Source organism: Lutra lutra, chromosome 1 (assembly GCF_902655055.1).
Source record: "Lutra lutra chromosome 1, mLutLut1.2, whole genome shotgun sequence".
Taxonomy (NCBI): domain Eukaryota; kingdom Metazoa; phylum Chordata; class Mammalia; order Carnivora; family Mustelidae; genus Lutra; species Lutra lutra.
This window is the reverse complement of record NC_062278.1, coordinates 204,281,235-204,300,834: the sequence shown is the minus strand read 5'-3', so window position 1 is coordinate 204,300,834 and position 19,600 is coordinate 204,281,235. Positions and strand designations below refer to the sequence as shown.

General features: G+C 58.2%; 1 protein-coding gene across 3 annotated transcripts; it reads right to left on the bottom strand.

Annotated features, from left to right (window-relative positions):
- Positions 1-6,484: 6,484 nt before the first annotated feature.
- Positions 6,485-19,584, bottom strand: MST1R (macrophage stimulating 1 receptor). Of its 3 annotated transcripts, none has more exons than XM_047693666.1 (20): positions 18,062-19,584; positions 15,024-15,212; positions 14,814-14,942; positions 14,473-14,643; positions 13,536-13,696; positions 13,007-13,172; positions 12,757-12,893; positions 12,169-12,330; positions 11,980-12,073; positions 11,614-11,826; positions 11,365-11,511; positions 11,122-11,284; positions 10,863-10,946; positions 10,571-10,786; positions 10,126-10,206; positions 9,824-10,005; positions 9,603-9,712; positions 9,190-9,355; positions 8,638-8,774; positions 6,485-7,053 (listed from the first exon to the last, which is right to left on the bottom strand). In XM_047693666.1, the coding sequence occupies exons 1-20, from the start codon at positions 19,298-19,300 to the stop codon at positions 6,798-6,800; spliced, it is 4,203 nt and encodes a 1,400-aa protein (XP_047549622.1). In that variant the 5' UTR covers positions 19,301-19,584; the 3' UTR covers positions 6,485-6,797. The 3 variants fall into 3 exon arrangements, with proteins under 3 accessions (XP_047549622.1, XP_047549637.1, XP_047549629.1); XM_047693681.1 differs by having other exon boundaries at positions 10,571-10,783; XM_047693673.1 differs by having other exon boundaries at positions 11,614-11,823; positions 18,062-19,583.
- Between the last annotated feature and the right edge of the window lie 16 nt (positions 19,585-19,600).

Here is a 19,600-nt window from a genome sequence, read left to right as displayed (position 1 = left end):
GCACTATCATCCCTATTTAACAAATGAGGAAATCAAGGCACAGAGAAGAGAGAGAACTCACAGAGAGCTCAGCAAAATGAGTGGTAGAGCCAGACTCTGCAGCCAGGCTGGCCACCAGGCTTCGGACCTACACTTCAGAATTCTATGTCGCACCACTGGATCCCATGCCCAATGCCCAGGGCTGGCAGGCAGGGACCCTACTGGAAGGGAGCCAATATGCCTCCCTTCTGAGTGCTGCAGCCCCAAGCCCCCACGAAAGCCGTGTCCCACATGAACCATCTCCTCCTCCCAATAGCTTAGCAGGTGGCTGGAACCTGGGAGGGGCGTTTTCCCTGTGGGCACGTCAAAGCCAATGTCCTCCCAGGAGAGGAGTGCAGAAATAGGGGCCAGTTATACACCCTGCTGAACCAGGCTGAGTCCTTTGTCCTCAGAATTCTTGCCTGGACAAAGCCCACTGCATTTCATCCAGGTAAGAGGAGGCCCAGGAGGGTGGCCAGAGAGGCTCCCAAGCTAGCCCCCTTCTGCCAAGCCCCCAGGGTTCAGGCGGGGACATTGCCACGGTACCCCTCCCCCCTACATGTTTTTAAACAGTCTCTCACCACGAAGAAGGGCAACCAATTCTATTTCTGATTCTGGAAAGTGAGGAGGGCCAACATGTTGCCATGGCAAACTGGAGAGCCCCTCCCCAAGGCTGAGCCCATTCCCCAGGCTGAGGGTTCTCCGTGATGGAAGGACCCAGAAGAACTGGAAGAAGCCCAGTCTTAGGGCAAGGACAGAAGGAGTCTCCTATGTGAGGGCAGGTCCCGACATTGCCTCTTGTCACCCCTCACCTGGCCCCCTCTGAGCAGGCTTCGGGGAAAGGCCCCAACCCCTGTGGAGAGAGTCAGGCTTCAGGAGATGGAGTCAGGGCACCCCAAGAAACCATTCTTTCTTGTGGATCAGGCTAGAACCCTCCTCCCTAGGATGTCTTGAGGGTGGTGGGCCAGAAGGGCATCAAGAGGAGAGGGAAGACTTCAGGACCAGCCAGGTCTCCCAGACCTGATTCTCCAATGCACCTGTATTTTTGGCTTCTTTGTGTTCTCAGGAAACAGCTCTGTCAAATCCTCGGCCCTTTACTCTTCCAGTCTACCTGTCTTCCCCTCTCAGGGCCCTGGGAAGACTCTCCAAAAATCTAGGATCAAAAGGAGCCAAAAAGGGCTCCCAGTGGAGGCAACCACTTGGTAATGGAGTGAAAAGCAAGGCCAGTTTCCCCAGAAGTCGTGCCCGGTGTTCAGGGGTTCATACACCAGCCGTCCTGCCCCAGACCCCAGAGGGTGCAGACAGGTAGCATTTAGATCTTTAGGGAGGGCATTCTGGGTAGGAGCACAGACCAGGTAAAGGCAGGCTTCTGAAAAGACCTAAAAGGATGTTGTGATCTAGCCTTCTCGGGGTGCTAATGGGAAACCAAGGTCACCTGGGAGAAAGGAGGCACCCTTGGTCTCCTGGCTCCACAGACTGGTCTGAGTTTCCCACTCCTGACCCTCCTTCCTGGGGCTCTCCAAGTGACCTGTGAGCGCTAACATCCTGCTTCCCTGAAGCCTTTCCTGGCCAGGGCACACCCATTCCAGAGAGGCCTTGGACCCCTCCTCCTCCCTGGTATCCCTGCCTGACCCCGAAAGGAAGACAGCCAGGGTGCCAAGAACTCCAGCCCCAGGAGGGCCCTTGGTGGGACATGGGATGATAGTCTACTCCTAATCAGGAATGTGGAATGTAGATCCAGGAGTGCCAGGAGGATGTGGCTTTTGAGCTCTAAGGCATAGGAAATTTAAATAACAGATGTTTAAACAACCTTCCCTGCCAGCCGTGGTGCACTGACCCCTCTGCTGTGATGTGTTACAGCTTAAAAATAGCCCACAATGAACTGCTCCGAGCTCCAATTGACTCAAGCTTACGTAACTCTGCGTGAAAGATGGCCAGCCGCACCAGCCCGGAGGGAGGGCCATAGCACAGACGCCCGGACTGCTCCGGGGCTGAGGCCGGCTCCTCGCCGTCCCTGGAGGAGCCAGCCTCAGTGGGGGCAGAGCAAGTGCTGCCAGAAGCGCGCATCATTCCGTGACTATGGGGAAGAGACCTCTGATCACATCTGCAGAGAGGAGCTGAGATCAGCCCTCCCTCAGGGTCCTTGAAGAACTCAGGCCCCGTGGAGGGTGGGGGCAACTTTAACAACCGGTGGCTGGGTCAGAGCCCATGGGTAAGGAGTCATGTGGGAAGGGTGACTGGGGCTGCCCCAAGGATTCTTTCCCCCTTCGAAAAGGTGGCTCCCCAGCTGGGAGGAACAGGTCAGCAGGACTGATGCCTGGCTGCAGCTGGGATTACCGTGCGGTCCAGGGGTGGAGTGGACTCCTGGGGGGGGGGGGGGGTCTCAGACTCTATGGTCCAGGCTGCACAGGTGGGGCTTGTGACATGAGAGAGTGAACACTGGCTTCCCAGCTGACTGAAGATCCTGGGATCTTGGGATCTTGGCTGCCAGCTGCTCTGAGTCCCCTGCCTTTCCTGATACATTTCCAGATCCCCAGTGCCCAGTCCAAGACTGACCACAAGTGTGTAGGTAGCTAAACCAACGGGAGAGGGAATGGAGGAGAGGAGGCAAGGATGCCCCTGGCATTGGGACCCTCGTGTGCTCCCTCTGCCTCTGTCCTTGCTGAGCCCCAAGGATGCAGCAACCTCCCTCAGCTCCTACCACCTGAGTTCAAAATAGGAACCACCATGGGCCCTGCATCTGAGCTTCCGCTGAGCAATAGACTGGTGAGGGCCAAATACTGGGGCATCTTGTCACGGGCCCAGCAAGTGGTTGTCAGGGCCATAAGTGCCTCTGTTTCCCTGAGAAGGTTAAGGCTGGCAGATGGGTGGAGCAGAAGTGGCAGGGGAATGAGTGGGGAATGAGCAGGGCACAGTACCAGATTGGGATTCTCATCCTGCAAGAGGACTGTGATCTGGGGACCTCCCTCTACAGGGCAGTGTGACCATCCCTGCTAGGCTTAGCCGGAATGTCCTGGAACCAGGGACAGAAGGTGCTCAGAGCATTGAGGGAATAGAGAACAAGATGCAGAGGCTGTGGGGAGGCTCAGGAGTGGAACCACCCTCCCTTACAGAGCCTGGAGCTGTGAGCTCCTATCCTGGGTGGACTGATGGGTCTGCGGGGTCACGAGAAACAGTCATTTCTAAGGGGGTCTGTGGACATCAGTGTGAGGGGGCTGGGATCCAGGTGCCCACCCATGGACTGAGCAGGGTCAGGCAAACTCTGCCAACAGCTGAGCAACTCCTGCCAAGCTTTGGACCAAGAATTCCCACCAGCGGTGGACCAAGTGTGAAGGTCATGGCTCCAGGTCACCATCCTTAAGCCTGAAGAACCCAACCCACCCAGGAAGCTACCATAGCTGGATGTGAATGTCACAGCTGCCCAGGCTCTTCTTATATCTACACTCATTGAGTTAAAAACCCTGGCTGGAACAAACCTGAGAAGATTGGCAGGAGAGAATGGGGCTTAGCCGGCCCTTCTGTACCAGGTGGGGAAAGCTAGGGGCACTTCACAGAGTCAGCCCCACTCCTCTGGGCTGGTGGAGCTCCACGTTTGGGCTGGTTGGACCCTCACGGGGGCAGAGCAGAGGCTTGGAGTAAGGAGATGCTCAGAGCCTGGGGTCTTCACAGAGAGGAACTCTCCAGCCCAGCACGGAGTAAACAATGTTCTTCAGCAGAGTCTGGTGGGGGGCTCCATGCTCAGCTTCGGATCCCTGGGGCTGCTTCTCCCCAGGCAGGGGCAATAAGTGTAAGATGAAGCCTGGACCTCTCTGAGCCTCTGACACTCCCAACAACGCCCACATCCCCCCACCCCACCCTGGCACTGGGGGTTTCCTCCTCTCTCCCATAGGTAAAGGGAGTTAATTTGTAAAGTAGCACCATTGGTGGGCCTCATGGGCTGCACTGAGGGAGTGACTGGGGAGGCCAGGGTCCCAGAAGATCCTAAGGTTTGAAATGGGGCTATATCTGGAGCTCTCAGGTGTGACCCTCTCAGATGTGACCCCAGAGGGCCTTGGGATCCCTGGGAAAATTCTCTGAAAGGCTGGGATGGAGCATAAGGAGGATCTCAGACCAGATTCTTGGGCCCCCATCAAAGCAGGTCGGTCAGCCCCATGTCTGCTCTCCAGGTGCCAGACAACAGTGACACCAGTGGGCAGTCAGGAGGCTGTGAGTCATCTGCAGCTTCCTTGGCCCCAGCTCCCATCCTGGCCTCCCTCGGACCTTTACTGGCACCTGCTTGCCTCCAGCCCCAATGGGGCTGCAAGAGAGCAGGATGAGGCAGGGGAACTGGTACCTGTCCTCCACAGCTCATGATAGAAGGCTGGACTCCCAAAGCCCCAGGAGAAACTTCTGCTCACCCCATCCCACTCTAGGGGTAGGCCGAGACCTACCAGGGCCACCAGCAACCTTCCCCTTGCACTGGCCACCCACCATGTCTGACATACTATTCAGACCTCTCCCAGGGGAAAGGCAACTCAGCCTTCCCTGGCCCTGGAAGCCACTCGGAAATCTAGTTCTCCCAGTGTGTCTGGGGGCCTTGAACTAACCCCCCTTCCTCTTCTCCCTGGTGGCCCCGTCAGGAATTTGAAACCCTGAAGCAGTTCCAGTTCCTGATACTCCAGCTGGACTTGGGACCACTCAGGTGGCTGTGAGGATGGAGCTCAGAGCTTGGAGGCTGCAGCACTGCGGGGAGAAGGTGTAGCTGGGCCATGATCCAGGGGCCCAAGCACCTGCTTAACAGGGGCCCCTCTCTGGAGAATCCTGGCGTCGGAGGCCCTTGGCTCAGAAATACGTCCAAAGCCTAGTATTCTGGCTGCAGGGGAAAGCTGACCCTCCTGATCTGTCCTCTTTCTACCTTCTCTGAGAACCCTCTCCTGCTAAGCTCCCCTCCCAGGCACAGACCCCTCTCTTGCTAAGCTCCCCTCCCAGGCACAGACCCCTCTCTTATGAGCAGACGAGCCAGTGGTCCAGGAACTTCAGAGACTCAGTGGGGAAGGAGCCTCCATCCAGCTTCAGAGAGGCCCCTGGGCCTTCTCCTCACTCCCCACCCACAGTGGGGAGCTCTTCAGATCCCCAGCATGAGGTCAGGGTAAGAGGACTCCAAGCTGGAGTGGTGGAGACAGTCCTTTCTAACTAGTATGGGGACTACAGCTGTCAGGGTACTCTAGGACATTCCACTCATCCCTCTTCCAACCTCAGGGGTGACACAACTGATTCCCCTTACACACACACACGGACCCTCTAGAGGTCTCTGGCTGAGCACACAAGGCTACAAAACCTCCTCTAGGTCCGAGTGGGGGTCAGGGGTACAGAGGTAAACAGGCAGAGTGCATCTCTACCTCTCCAGATCATAGACCCCCGGTCTTTGGAAACCTGTGCTTCAGCAAAGAGCCTCCTTTTAAGCTTTACCCACATGTCCTCAGGGTCCTTAGGCTCCCCATAGCAGGGCCTCCTTTGGCCCGAGGTGGCAGAGTAGGCAGCACAATAGGTAGAGAACAGCTGGGCAGCTCCAGTTCCAAGGAATGCCCCCCATTTACTGGGGAGCTCTTGCTCCAAACCCAGGGTTCCATGGGTGACAGGGCAAAGAGCTGGTAACTCATGGAAGAGGGAGCTTACTCCCCTTAGGGTGAGCTGGGGTCTCCCAACTGGCAGGATGGAGGCCACAGGTGTCCTGAGCAAGACAGAGGAACGACCGCGATGCCTGCCCTGGGCCCAGTCCCTGGCATTCCAGCTGCCCCCTTTAGCATCCAGGGTGTGGGGGAGGAGCTGTTCTTGCTCTCCAGGGGAGTCTTCCCCTCCAGTGGCTATTGTGCGGTGGCCTTGACGAGTATAAATAGCCTGGGCAGTCTAGCATCTTGAACCTGGTGCCTTGAAAGTGTGGAGCTGAGGTCTTGCTGCCGTTCATCTCTCTTAAGGCCGCAAGGGCAATGCTGGTAGGATTTGGGCAGGGGGGGAGCTGGTCTTCACACCCTGACAGTGTGTTTGGGGTGGTAGGAGAGCTGCAAGGGGGGCAGGGAGCCCTGAGAAGGGCTAGGAAGGGACAGACTTGGGCTGGGCAAGGGGAGAAGCCATTCTGGCTGCAGCACGCCTGGGTATTCAACCCCACCTCTCTTGGTTCCGTGAAGAAGTCTCCAGGGCCCTGTAACCTGGATTGGGGCCTTGCCCTACCCTTCCTATTCTCTGGAACCTTCTTGCTGACCCTACCCCTTTCCAGCCTAGGAGTCTTTGTACGTGCCGCTCACTTTCCCCAAAACTCTCTTCCCCCACCTCTGTTTCTGGCACAGTTCCCACCTGACAGGGCCTTAGCAGAAATGTCACCTCCCAGGGAGGCTTCCCTCACCTCTCTTCTCTCTCTAAAGCTGCCCTCCATTCCCTCAAAGCAGCCTGTCTTTCTTTCAAAGCATTGACTACACTTTGCACTTGAATATTCGTTTGACCATTTACTAGTTCAAGGGCCAGTGCCTGTATGGTCACCGTTGAGTCCCCTGTGCCCAGCAGGTTGAGCACACGCTGGGTACCCCATAAATACTCATTGCATTGAGGATCATGCCACTGCTCCCTCTGTGAAGTGAAGGGCCAAGGGGCCCTGCTCCCTCAGGTCGCCCCTGAAGGTTCAGGGGCAGGGACAGGACAGAGGCCGGCTTGGGCTGCCCCAGGCCTGGCATGGCCCAGTGGCAGTTTGGGATGAACTCCCTGGGGGCTAGGCAGGTCCTATCCCTAGGGCCTGCCTAGAGCTGAGGTCACGTGGGCTGTGGGGGCTCTGAGAGAGGCCGGGGCCGAGCTGTGCGCCTGTGCACGGGCGTGGTCTGCGACTGTTCTGGGAGCTTGCTGGCTTCATCTGAGGTACTAGCACCCAGGTTCACGTAGGCTGCAGGCAGCTGCACATAGTGGTCCCCGAGCAGCCTGGCTGCCACGTGCTCTACTTCCTCTACCAGCACTGTGAACGTGGGTCTCACTGCAGGGTCAGCCGCCCAGCAGCGGAGCATCACGGCATACCTGCAGGGAGAGGGGTACGTCAGAGTCAGGACGCATCCCCTGCCCAAGATTCTGGGCTGCCCACCCGCTCTGAATCCCCTGGCAGGCCACACAGAGAGGAGGACAGACAACAGGTGGCTGGAGGCGTAGTGCAGAGTGTGGCCCAGGCAGGATCGACCTCTTCTCAGCATTGCCGTTGCTGTCCCAGTCCTGCTTCCCCACGTGGCAGAGGTCCAGCTACCCCAAAGGTTAGAGCTTGGACTCCTGTGCCCTGTGACCTGAACTATGTGATCTCGGGCAAGCTCCTTAGGCTCTCCCTGCCTCAGGTTCCTGCCCTGATCACAGAGCTGTTGGGCCAGAGGGTGGAAGGATGCCCGTAAGGGGCTTAGCTTAGGGTGCAGCTCACAAGCTATCACAGTCCCATCTTAGGTCTTTTAGGAAGGAAGCCCGTATCCAGTGACATGGAGATTCAAAGTCCTGAGCCATAGATGTGGGGGGTGGTGCCAGTGGCCCTGTGATTCCCAATCAGTCTCTCTGGGTTTGCCTGGTGGTGGATACTAATCTGTGCCTCTTTATCTTGGAAATGCCATGCCCACCTTAATGACACTAAGTGCCCTACACACAATAATCTAATTCTCAGACTCTGAGGGTGGTACTGTCCTCATCCCTCAACTTTGCAGATGAGGAAACAGGCCTCAAGAGGAGAAGGAACTTGGCCCGGTCTAGTGGGTGCTGTGACAGTCCACCCAGATCCCCCTCTCTTCCCCTAGTGATGGCTGCCGGCTCTTGCCTGGAGCCCTCCCTAGGAAGTGCCCCAGGCAGAAAAGAGCTGAATTCCCCAAACTCTCAGTGTGACCAGCGACTTATTAATGTCTAGTCTAGGGACCCAGCCCCTTGATATAAATTTTGTAAAACTCCAAAGAGCCATCCCAGATCAAGCAGCCCCTATGGGATGGGCTACCGCCTCTGCTGCATCACAGGGCTCCTGCTTCCCTGGCCCCCAGTCTACCAAGAAACCCCCTGTACACATATCCCCAGCTCAGGGGCTCTGTCAGGGAACCAGACCCAGTTCTTCCTGTTCTAAGCACAGAGGCCTGGGCACAGGCGAGGCACGCGTACTGCTCCTGAAGCTGAACCCTCGCACGGCACCCCCGGGCAGGCACGGTGACAACGCAGCTGCCACCAGGCCTTGGGCACAGGGAATCTGAAACTATATTCAGTAGGGAAAAATTGTGATCTGGAGATGTGGAGGGGGCTAGTGTGGGAGCTAATGGAACCTTTCCTTGAGGTTAAGTGAATGGAAAAGATGGAAAACAGGCCCCCTTGGCGGGGGTGGGGTGAGAGGAGTGCTGAGAAATCAAATCACTGGCCTCAACCCAGACTCTGAGTGGGGAGTACCGTTACCATGGCAACCATGATATCCTCCCAGCACTCAGCCCCAAATGGGGGTGGAAACAGTCCACAGACGAGGAAACTGAGGCTCAGAGAGGTGCATTTCTGGGTCGGCCAGGGGAGTAGTCAGAGAGCCAGGCAAGAGCTCTGTCTCCTGCTCCTCCCTTGTCTCTGGGGTCCCACGCCCTCCCACCTCCACCCCTGCATACTCACAGAGAATTGGGACAATACTCAGGCTGGGGCAGGCGCCGACCCTGGGCCAGGAATTGAGTGAGGTCGAAAGGGTCCATATGAGGGTAAGGTGGGGCTCCCCGTGTCAGCAGCTCCCACAACAGCACACCAAACGACCACTGTGGGAAGGGGAAAGGAGACTCAACTCTTACCCTCAAATCTGGGGGCAGGTACCCTGCCCCCCCTGCCAGGTCCCCAGAGCCCTTCAGCTGGAAATCAGTCAGAGCTCACTCCTCAATACCTCACAAGCATCTTCCCTCTGTCTCTTCTCACCACCAGCCTCTACCCAGAGTTGGGCCTGGGCAGGCCCTGTATGGTCTGGAAGGAGCCAGTGAGTTCACAGGCCCCTGTTGCCCTGGCAAGAGGAGTCCATCCTAGACCTACTCCAGAGGTGGGCAGACGTGCCCACCTGTGGGGGCTGCTTAGCCTGGGTATTCCCAGGACTCAGATCACTAGATGGAGCCAAATGGGCAAGGCCCAGGGCTCCCCCAGGACCCTGAGGCCTTGTGGACTCTAGGGCAGGTGGGGCCTCACCACGTCAGACTTGGTGGTGAATCTGTAGGTCTGCAGGCTCTCCAGCGCCATCCATTTGACGGGGAGGCGAGCGTGGCGATGCTGCCGAACACTGTAGTACTCCTTGTCCAGGACGTCGCGGGCCAGGCCAAAATCAGCCACCTTGACAGTGAATGACTCGTCCAGCCTGAGGGTGAGGGGCGGGAATCACACTCAGGACCAGCCGCCACCAGGCCCTGAACCCATCTGTTCCAGACCTTCCCAGAGCTTCAGAGCCACAGTGGCCAGTCAAAGCCTGAGCCAGGCAGATAGGAAAATCGAGGGCCAGAGAAGGGAGGACATGACCAGGGGTACCCAGCAAGGGCTGGAGGTAGGGCCGTCCCCTGAGGTGCCCCACCCCTGCTTGCATCACCCCGAACGCCCTAGCCCCTCACATGCAGTTCCGAGCAGCCAGGTCCCTGTGCACAAATTTCTGCTCTGCCAGGTACTCCATGCCACGGGCCACCTGAAGGCCGAAGCTGACAAGGTCCTTCACTGTGGGATTCTGGGGGCCACAGGTGGGTCCGTAAGCAAGGGCCTCACAGCACGTCCCCAGCCCCTTGCCCATGTCTCCTGACCCCCACCCCCACGCAGCCCAGGGCACCCGAGCACGGACCCGCTGGGGCGAGCGGATGAACCGAAGCAGGTCTCCGTGGCGCATGTAGGGCAGCAGCACACGGGGCAGCCCTTCCGGGGGCAGCACGATGCCAATGAGAGCCAGCACGTTCGGGTGGCACAGGCCGCGCATCAGCAGCCCTTCGCGCAGGAAGGCCTCCACCTCCTGCCCCTCCGTGATGCCTGCAGAGCGGCTGCAGTCAGGCTCAGAGGCCAGGGCAGATGGGGGAATGGAGAAGAGAGGTCTTCTGCTCGGGGTCACTCAGCAAGGTGGGAGCACCGCAGGGACAGGGACCCACTTACGACTCAGCGACTTGATGGCACAGTGGATTCGATTCTGGTCCTTGTCTATGTATTCTCCATGATAGACAACTCCAAAGTGGCCTGGTGAAGGGAAGACGGTGAGGGGGCCCCAGTGCCTGGAGGGTGCACACCACGCCCTCTAGCTGGGAACAAAACCCCAGAGCACCAATGGGCCAATGGGATGTTAAAAACAAGCAGCAGCTACACAGTGACAGAGCCTGCCGCCTGCCCGTGCCTGCCTGATCTGCCCCAGAATCCACTGAAGCCAGAATGAATTCCTATTCCACAGAGGAGCAAATGGAGGTTCAGAAAAGTTCTGTGGTATTCCCAAGGTCACAAAGCTTGGGGAGAAGGCCAAAGCAGAGCCCTGCCTAAATGTCCCTTGAGCCCACACCATCTCAGGACTCCATCTGTGCCCCAGCCCCACCTGTCCTGGCCCCCACACCTTTGCCAATGACTCGGTCACTGTGGGTGACCACCCGCTCATGGGGGATCAGTACATCCTTGACCTCGGCCAGGAGTGCAGAGTCCAAGTCCCCAAGCTGGATGGATGCCGTCCGCAGCAGTGGGACACAGGACCCATCCCCACTGTCTGAGGAGGATGCTTTATGGTCCCGGCTGGTGGAATTCGGACCATCCAGACCATCGGCGTCAGGGGCTGCTGTGGAGGAAAGGGAGTGAGGGGCCTAAAGAGCAGAGGGCGTGGCTCCAGCTTTCAGTGCTGTCCCCTGTCTCACCAAGGCCATTTCTGTAGTCAGAGCCCGACTGGAGCACAGGTAGGGGCACGGCTCCGGCCATCTGGTCCAAGGATGCCAGGTCACCTGGGTTTAGAGACAGGCCAGTGGAAAGACAGCCCTTGGTGGCCGGCCTCCAAACTCCTATAAGCTGCCCTGTACCCCAGGGGTATGGGCAGACCTCCAAGAAAGAGGATATAGGGACTTGGAGAGGCCGTGGTTTGGGGCTACAGGCTGAGTCGGAGGGGAGCGGAGAGCTCACCTAGCTGTTTCCTCCGCCAGTAGCTGAAGATCAGTGCAGCAACCAGCGCAGCCACAAGCAGGAGAAGGGCCAGCAGGAGACTGAGGAGTAGCCCCTGGGGGACCCCCTCTGGACCCGGCCGTACCACCCTGCCCAGGATGTGACATTCACGATCCACGCAGACCTGGGGGCAGGTAGCAGCTCAGGCCCAGCCCGCAAGCCCTGGCCCCCGTCTCCTGTGGGAGGGCCAGCTGAGCTGCCTACCTGCAGTGGGATGCCATCCTTGTCAAGTTGTAGGGAGGGGGGCAGAGGGCAGATGACCACATCGCCCCGGAGCTCATGTTGGCAGCTCTTACCATCCATGGTCACGTTCACATCCACACAATCAGCCACAGCGCCCAGCCCAATATACTGCAGAGACAGTCATGAGGACTGGCCAGTGCCCCCATCTCCTCCAGGCAAGGCTTCAGCCCTAACCCTCTACTGTCCCTGACCTCCACCCTCCACACTTACCTCAAACTTAACAGCATGCTCCTCTGGCTTCAGTGGGGCCAGGTCGGTGCTGGGTGGATGGGGTGGGGGCAGGAAGCGAAAGCCAGGCAGTGTAAAGCCAGCAGCTCCATCCCCCTGGGCACTCAGGTTCCCTGTCACCCACCCCTGGGGGCTTCGGACCACATATTCAGGCAGGCGGCACGACTGCTGCTCCGGGAGCTGCCGCTCACACTGCTGGGGCCCAGGCAAGAGTGGTTGGCCAGGCGTTCCTCCTCCAGCCAACCCAGGCTCCTCAGCCCAGCAGGGGGTAGAGCTGGAACTAGAGGACCCATCCAGCCTTCCTCCCTCAGGCTAGTGCCCACTTGTCAGCTGCCCATGCCCACTCACACTGGTTTCCACTGCTCTGAGCCCATCGTGGAATGACAGCACTAGGCGCCATGCAGAAGTCAGATGCTGGCCATGGACGGTGACCTGGGAGCCTCTGTGGAGGAGAGCAGTGTGATGGGCTTGGGGTGCTCTCTCGGGCTGGCTCCCTCATTCCTAAGAGACCAGAGCGGGCAAGGGGGTGCCACTTACATGTAGCCACAATTGGGGCTGATGCCCAGCACAACGGGGTCTTCCAGGTAGCGGAAGTTCCAGGAGCCAGGAACCACAGCGCCCCCTACCTGCAGGCGAATGGGAACGCTGGCCGTAGCTGCCGCAGGGGGCGTGGTACATAAAAGCTGCCCCTCGCTAACCCTGCAGAATGAGGGAGTGGGGTAGGGGGAGAATTGGGCTCAGGATCACCCTCCGTGAAGGCCAGACCTACCTTCTCCAAGGGTCTACCAATCCTTCCCAGTTCCTCTGTTGGTCATCAAAACCTGCCCATACTCAATGGGTGTGTTTGAAGATAGGGTCACGAAGTCTTCCATAAAGGCAGGGCCGGAACAGGTTCCCCACAGCCTTGGTTGGAGCTAATAAACTCTGTGATGGGCTGTCTTGCCATCTCCAAGCCACCTCTGGGCTGGAAGGGGCATCAGACCCTTCTTCCTGGACCTACTCCCTACACGGGCCATGGGACCAATCTCTCCTCTCTCTGCCTGGGCAGGATCCACGTTTCACCTGGTGAAGGCTCCCTGGGGTGGGACACTGTAGCCTCCCTTCCCCTGGCCTGTTGGCACTTACCGTTCCAGTGGGCACTCAGTCCCGTTGACCAGCACAGCCTGACTGGTGCCTAAAGACAGGCCCTCGCCTTCAAGGGTGAGGCGGGTGCCCCCTGCCCGTGGGCCAAAGAGAGGTTTTACTGCTCTCAGCACTGGCTCCTAAGAGGGTATGGAGATGGCTTAGCTTGACGTAAAAGGCCTTCCACTCCAAGCCCTTCCCTGCCTGTACTGCCAGGCTGGCCAAGGGCACAAACAAGGCAAGGTAGCCTCACCATGAAAGAGAAGCCTTGCAGCGTGGAGGTGCCATCTACCCGGAAGTGCTTGCCTGGAGACATGTTGCTCACGGTGAGGCTGATATTGGCGGGCCCAGCCAGCTGCATGTCCAAGGGCTCCACCTCACACTCAAGCTCCTCTACAAAGTCTTTCTGGAACACTGGTCTAGGGCACCGGGGGAATACAAGGTCAGTCAGGGGACACACAGGCTTGGCCACGTGCCCGCCACATATCACAGGTCTCCTCCAGGCCTAAAGATGGTGTCTCTTCACTCCTCCCCTTCCTCTAGGGTAGGCAGGAGCTGGTGAGGCAGGGTCAACCTTGCCCAGTTCCACAACTCAACAGATGGGTAGGGGATATACAGGCTCAAGAAGGGACAGAGATGTCTCCTCAGACACCAAGCAGCCAGAGCCACTGCAGCTTCCCTCCTACCTTCTTGCCCCCCGTAAGCAGAAGACAGGGTCTCACAGGGAAGGGGCAGCATGGTCACCCCTGTCAGGGACAGGAAGGGCAGACACCAGTTTATACCTGGGGTTTGAACTGTCCTTGGGCAGCAGTCGGCAGGGACTTTGGCCCACAGTGACCTGATGGGTACCTTCATGTACCAGGTCAGGAGGGTGTGGGTAGAAGTTGGAGCCGCATAGGGTCAGCCTTGTGCTGCCCCTTCGGGGTCCACTCTGTGGATAGAACTGAAGAGGGGGAGAGAGACTGAGGCCCTGTGTGGGTCAGGGCTCTCAGCTATCTGCTTTCCCCAGAGTTTTCAATCATGCCCCTTGCCTGCCCTCCCTCCAGTCCCCTAGGTCACTCCCTAGCCCTCACTTGGGCACTTTTCTGCCTCCAAGTCTCTACACGGGCCATCCCCTCTGGCAAGAATACACTTCTTATCAATATGGAGGACATTCAAGGCCTGAGGATCATGGTTAAGACATGCTGATCCACCTCCCCCAACCCGCCTGGGTGGCTCATTTGGTTAAGCATTAGACTCTCGATTTGGGCTCAGGTTATGATCTCAGGGTTGTGAGATTGAGCCCCATGTTGGGCTCTACCCTCAGCAGGGAGTCTGCTTAAGATTTTTTCCCTCTGCCCCTCCCCTGCTCATGTGCATGTATACACTCTCTCAAATAAATAAATCTTTTTTTTAATGATTACAATGGTAATCTTTTTTTAAAAGATTTTACTTATTTATTTGACAGAGGGAGACACAGGGAGAGAGGGAACACAAGTGGGGGGAGAGGGAGAGGGAGAAGCAGGCTCCTTGCTGAGCAGGGAGCCTGTAGTGGGCCTCGATCCCAGGACCCTGAGCCGAAGGGAGATGCTTAATGACTGAGCCACCCAGCCGCCCCTCAAATAAATAAATCTTAAAAAAAAAAAAAAGAAGAAATAGTATTAAAAAAAAAAAAAAGACACGCTGAGCCCCACCCCAGGCCCAGCTTATCCCACCTGTGCCCCACCAAGCAAGCCATACCTCAGTAAGCTCAGGTGGGCAATGATCCTGTTGCCAGGAGCCAGGACACTCCTTCTGCCGGCCACACGTGTCCCCACACCAGCCACAGCCCATGAAACGCTGTGCCCGCAGACAGCTCCCACAGGTGAGGAAGTGACGGCAGCCGGGGCCCTGGATAGGTACTTGGAAGACCTTGGAGCGGCAGACAGGTGGCTCAGGAGTGGGGGGGGGGCAGACCCCATAGATGCCCTAGTTATTGTAGGTCCCGGTGGTGAGACCTGTGTGTCAGTGCTTCTGGGATTGGATGGAGGGGCTATGCTCCCATACCCTTGGCCCCAGGCCTGACCCCAGTCCCACCTTACCTGGTCCCCAGAGGCAAAGAACAGGTGGTCTCCAAGGCGACTGACATCTGGTCTCATGGGCTGCCCACTGCAGCCCAGTGAGAAGTTGGACACATACAGCAAATAGTTGAGAGATCTGGCCAGCTCCACCTGGGACAGGTTAGCCATGACCAAAATGGAAATGGGGAGTGGGGACCCAGGGACAAAGAACCATGGAGATGGGGGTCCTACCTGCAGGATGCGCCCATCAGCTGTGCCCATGTGGGCCACTGTGACGTTGTCGAGGCGTGTCACATGCAGTGCAGTGACCTGCACGGGTCCTAAGAGCCCGTTGAAGAGGTCCACACGTGACAGGCTCCCATGGATCAGCAAAGGGAAGTGATGGCAGCTGGTGTTGAGGCTGGGGGCCTCCCGGCCAGGCTGGGGAGGGTCAGGGAAGGGATCGGGGCTCATAACCACACACTGACCCCTGGGGCCCTCTGTCAGTGGCCACAGCAGTCCCAACCCCCATCCCTTACCTGGCTTAGCTAGATAAGGCCCCACGTCTGCCTGTTACCTGCCGCCTTCCACCTGTGGGCCGGGCCTCTCAGAGGCAGTAAGGCCAGGAAGGAAAGCCCGGGCTAGAAGACCGGCTTCTCCTGTGCCTTGCTCTGACTGCTGTTCATTCTGATATTGACTTACAGTCTTACAGGCCCAACACCATTCTGTCCTCACAACCACCTATAAAGTGGGTGCTTTCACCACCCCCATTTTGCAGATAAGGAAATGGGCTCAGAGAGCGTTTGATTACTTGTCCAAGGTCTTATACCCTCTCATGAGAGAAACCTGGTGAGAAGCTCTTGACCAGAGCCCTCTTCCGCCCCCTGCCGATTATGCCCTGCACTTAGCTTGGGCTAGCATTTCCTCTCCAGCTGCAGTGGCTAAACTCTGAAGGTAATTGAGCCAGTATGGGACTGGTAACATGGTCCTTCTCCCTGAAATTCCAAAGATCTTCCCACACCTCCAGCTGCTACCTGTATCCCCTTCAGGGTACAAAAGGGAAAAATCAAGGCCTGAAGGCTAGACCCCAGGGATTGTGAGACACCTCTCCCCTGCTCTTAATAAGAAGGTGTTTTGGGGGCTGCACTCAAGCCCCAAGGCAGGCCTGTGGAAGCTTCTGGGAAGTCAGATCAGGTAAGAATGCAAGATACTGGAGCTGAGTGCAAAGCGTAGGCAGGGCTTAGTAGCCTAGCTGCTCGGGACCTTCCCTTGCTAGGCCCAAGGCTCCCACTAAACCAAGTATACTTAACCTAGTGGTCAGACCTCAGTGCTGATCAGAAGCCCTGGGAGTGCAGAGCTGGGCCTAGAAACTCCACGCACTCTTTGTCTGTAGCCTGGGTGGGTGGGAACTGGGACTCTGTTCTCACTTGAGGTGGGGAAAGGGGCCTGGCCTTCACCGGAAGCCATTCAGGTGTTTTCAGCGTGACTCAGGGACAGGTGAGGCTGAGGGGTGGAAAAGAGGCCCTACCCTGGTAAGGGCCACACCCCTGTCTGCTCGCCTCTGGGTTCCAGGGCCTTCGCTCTGTTTCCAGGCTTGTCTATGAGCCCTTGGCTCTGGAAAACATGACTCAAGTGTCCAGGGCCACACAGAGCAGGGTGAGTGCTCCAGACTTAAACCATACCTGAACCCACAGAGGGCAGGTGCCACATAAGAGTCCCACAGGCTTCCTGAGGCCAGCCGCAATCAGCACACAGTGGGTGGTGCCCTGGAGGCTACGTGCCTAGTCACCCGACAAACACAGCATAGGCTGGTTCACACACCTCCCAGGGGCCTGGCCAGCTTGGGAGCCATCTTGAGATTAGTCCTCCTAGAACCTGGCACTGCCAACTCAGGCTGGATGTCTTCTGACCTACTGACCACTAGCCAAGTCAGGGAGAGGTTCAGACTCCCCAGAGGGAAAGAAAGGAGGGCAGGCGGGGCTGCCCAGGCCCAGGGCTCTCCATCCCTAGGTCTCCTCAACCCAGAGGGACTCAGCTGAGGGAGTGAGGCTGGAGATCCCCCACTCCTCACTGTGTGTAAGTTCTCCCACCTCTGAGGCATCAATAAGAGCTTGAAAGGAGTCATTGGAGAATAGCACAGAAGGGCCAGGGCCACAGGGCAACCAAAGACTCCATGAGCAGTGACTGTGAGTTCACTGAAAGCCCATTCATCTCATGCGTGTTCGCCCCATTGCCTTAGCTTAATCTCTTATAAGCTAGGGTAGGACTGTTTCAAGGGCTCTAAAGGGTCGGTTTGGGTTTGATCCTCAGCATCTTAAAGAATGTCCTGTTTGTCTCTGCTCCAGCTCTCTGACACCATGGCTGGAGAGAACCTGGGTAGGGTCTGCTGGAAAGAGCCCCCAGTTCAGCGTGGGCTGGGAGACCTCCTGCCTGGGGTGAAAAGGGGAACATGAAGCAGGGCCCCAACTACAGTGGAAGAAAGTCTGGGACTCCTTCATGGTGAACCAATTCCAAACACCCCCTCCTAAGGCTTTACTCATCCCCAGATGTTTATAGTTACTTGCACAAGACTGGGGTGAGCCTCCTGGAATTTACTAGAGCCTAGCCGCCTCCGTGTCCTAGGTCCTCCCCACAGAGAACTCTCATAGAGAATAATCAGGGACAAGTGAAACCCAAGCCATGCAGGCTCTCGGACAAGCCCCCAACCTTCCAAGGCCCAGGAGGCTCCCTGAATTGGGGGTGTGGTGGGGGCTTTCTCTCACAACTCCTGCCCCACCCTTCTTGGAGAGCCGAACAAAACAAGTGCTTCCAAAGGGAAAACGAAACTGTGTTGGTGAGCAGCTGTATCTGTGTGATTCTGTTAGCATCAGCCGTGTGGGGGGCTGTTTCTCTGTGGATGTCCCTGAGGGTGTGTGTGTGTGTGGTGGGCAGGTAGGAGAAGATCCCATCCTTCTACCCGGACTTTGGCAATGTGTCTGCCAAAGACAGTTGTGATGCCATCTGGTTCTCACACAATCTGGGAAACTACCTAAAAAAATCAGAGGCCACGGTACCAGAGAGGGTGAAAGAGCAAAATGGAGGAGCAACAGGGGCTAGCCAGACTGAGAGGGGGACCTCCAGGGTAGCCTGGGCTTGGCTGATGCCCGCACCCCGGGCACCGCTCCACCCTGCTGCCCCCCCAGTGCTGAGGAACTGGGTGGAAGAGAAAACTTCTCCCCTCCTGCCCTTTCTCCTCCCAGCCCTTCTCACTGCATTCAGTTCACAGGAGAGGGCCCCTTCTTTCTGCTCACCGGGTTGGGGCAAAAACTATGCGACTGGAAGAAGTCGAGGCCTCGCCGCATGCCCTGGGGGACAGGAGACTCACAGCAGCGCTTCACACCCTGCTCAATGACAGTGTCCACCAGGTTTATGGGAAAGGCACAGACGACAGAGTTGGGATTCACACCGGGGCTGCCATCTCTCCTGGCCGTGAAGACTCCAAATAGCACTTCCTGGCCCTCCCGGATGCTCAGCTCAGTGGCCAACCGGCTGCCCACCGGAGCGGTGTGAGCGGCTCTCAGCACCGGGTAGGGCTGTCCTCCCTCGGCGGCCCCGCGGCGCCTGCGTTTAGGCGCGAATCGGCAGTCCAGGACCAGCTCACGGTAGTCTCCCAGCTCGGGCTCAGCAGCGTTGAGCCGTGCCAGGCGCGTGTGCAAGGCTCTCGGGCCGGCTGTCACGCTGGCCCGCTGCACGGTCAGGAAATAGACAAAGGCTCCGGCACGGAAACTGTACACGTACTCGATAGGGTAGGAAGCGAGGTACTGGGGCAGCACCGACAGCGCTGCGAAGCCGGGTGCGAATCCAGAGGCATCGGCCTTGAGTCGCCGGATGGACACTGAGCGCGGGCTGAAGCGCGCTGCCACAGTCTCGTCCAGTGAGGATGCCACGTAGAAGTAGGAGGCATGGCCCTGCTCAACTACAGTCACAACGGTGCCCAGAGGGCTGGCCACGCAGTCAGGACACTCCTCGGGTTGGTTGTGGTGGGCGGAGAAGAGGCAGATTGGCGGTGCCAGGTGCAAAGCTGTCCCTCCCGGCTCAAGCTCGTGCAGGAAGCAGCGGCCATGCAGGCTAGAGCCGCAGCTGACCAGCGCCGGCAGCGCCGGCTCCATTACCAGCACCTGTACATCTGTGTCTCCCTGTGGGCCGTGGGGGCCCGGGCCACAGGCTGCACATGTCTGGCAGCCAGGGTCCCCAACAGGGCCCGTGGCCAGGCTCTCTACTGGCTGTAAGCCAGGCCCAAGCACGTACAGGCGATTGCGTGTAGCCACGAACACCGCACTCCCGTCCTCGCCGCCCTCGTAGGTCGTTACAGCCTGTACTGGACCTCCGGCCGAGAAGCTGGGCACCTCGTACTCCACGTCAAAATTGCGCAAGGCAGCGAAGGTGGTGCGTGGGCACTGCCAGGACCCTCTGGTCAGGAGCGGCGGCAGCACCAGCACCAGCAGCAGCAGTAACAGCGAGGGCTGGGAGGACAGCGGGAGAATCTCCATCCAGGCCCAGCGGGGGCCCCGCAGGGACTCCTGCTGGCCGGAGCCTGGCTGGGAGCAGACTCAAGGGGAAGTCGAGGCTGAGACCCGCGTCGAGAGCCAGTCCTGAGAGCCCTCAGGCAGCTGAGCCCCGCCCGGGGCTACCGTGCTGCCCAGAGCCCTCCCCTACCCTCGGGTCTGAGCACCTGGCACCAGGTGGACTCACACACTCCCCGCCGGGGAACAGAGAGGTCGCCTCACCTGCCACCCACTCTGCGGCTCCAAGACGGGGCTTAGAGCAAAGTCGGCCCGAGGGCGCTGGGC

Excerpts from the sequence above, each read along its gene's own strand:
- MST1R (XM_047693666.1), bottom strand. The coding sequence starts at position 19,300 with ATGGAGATTCTCCCGCTGTCCTCCCAGCCCTCGCTGTTACTGCTGCTG. Across the intron at positions 15,213-18,061 it reads ATAGTTTTTGCCCCAACCCG|CCTGGCCGGGAGGCCCCCAG; the intron begins GTGAGCAGAAAG and ends GACCCTCCCCAG. Across the intron at positions 11,512-11,613 it reads AGCATGCTGTTAAGTTTGAG|TATATTGGGCTGGGCGCTGT; the intron begins GTAAGTGTGGAG and ends CTGTCTCTGCAG.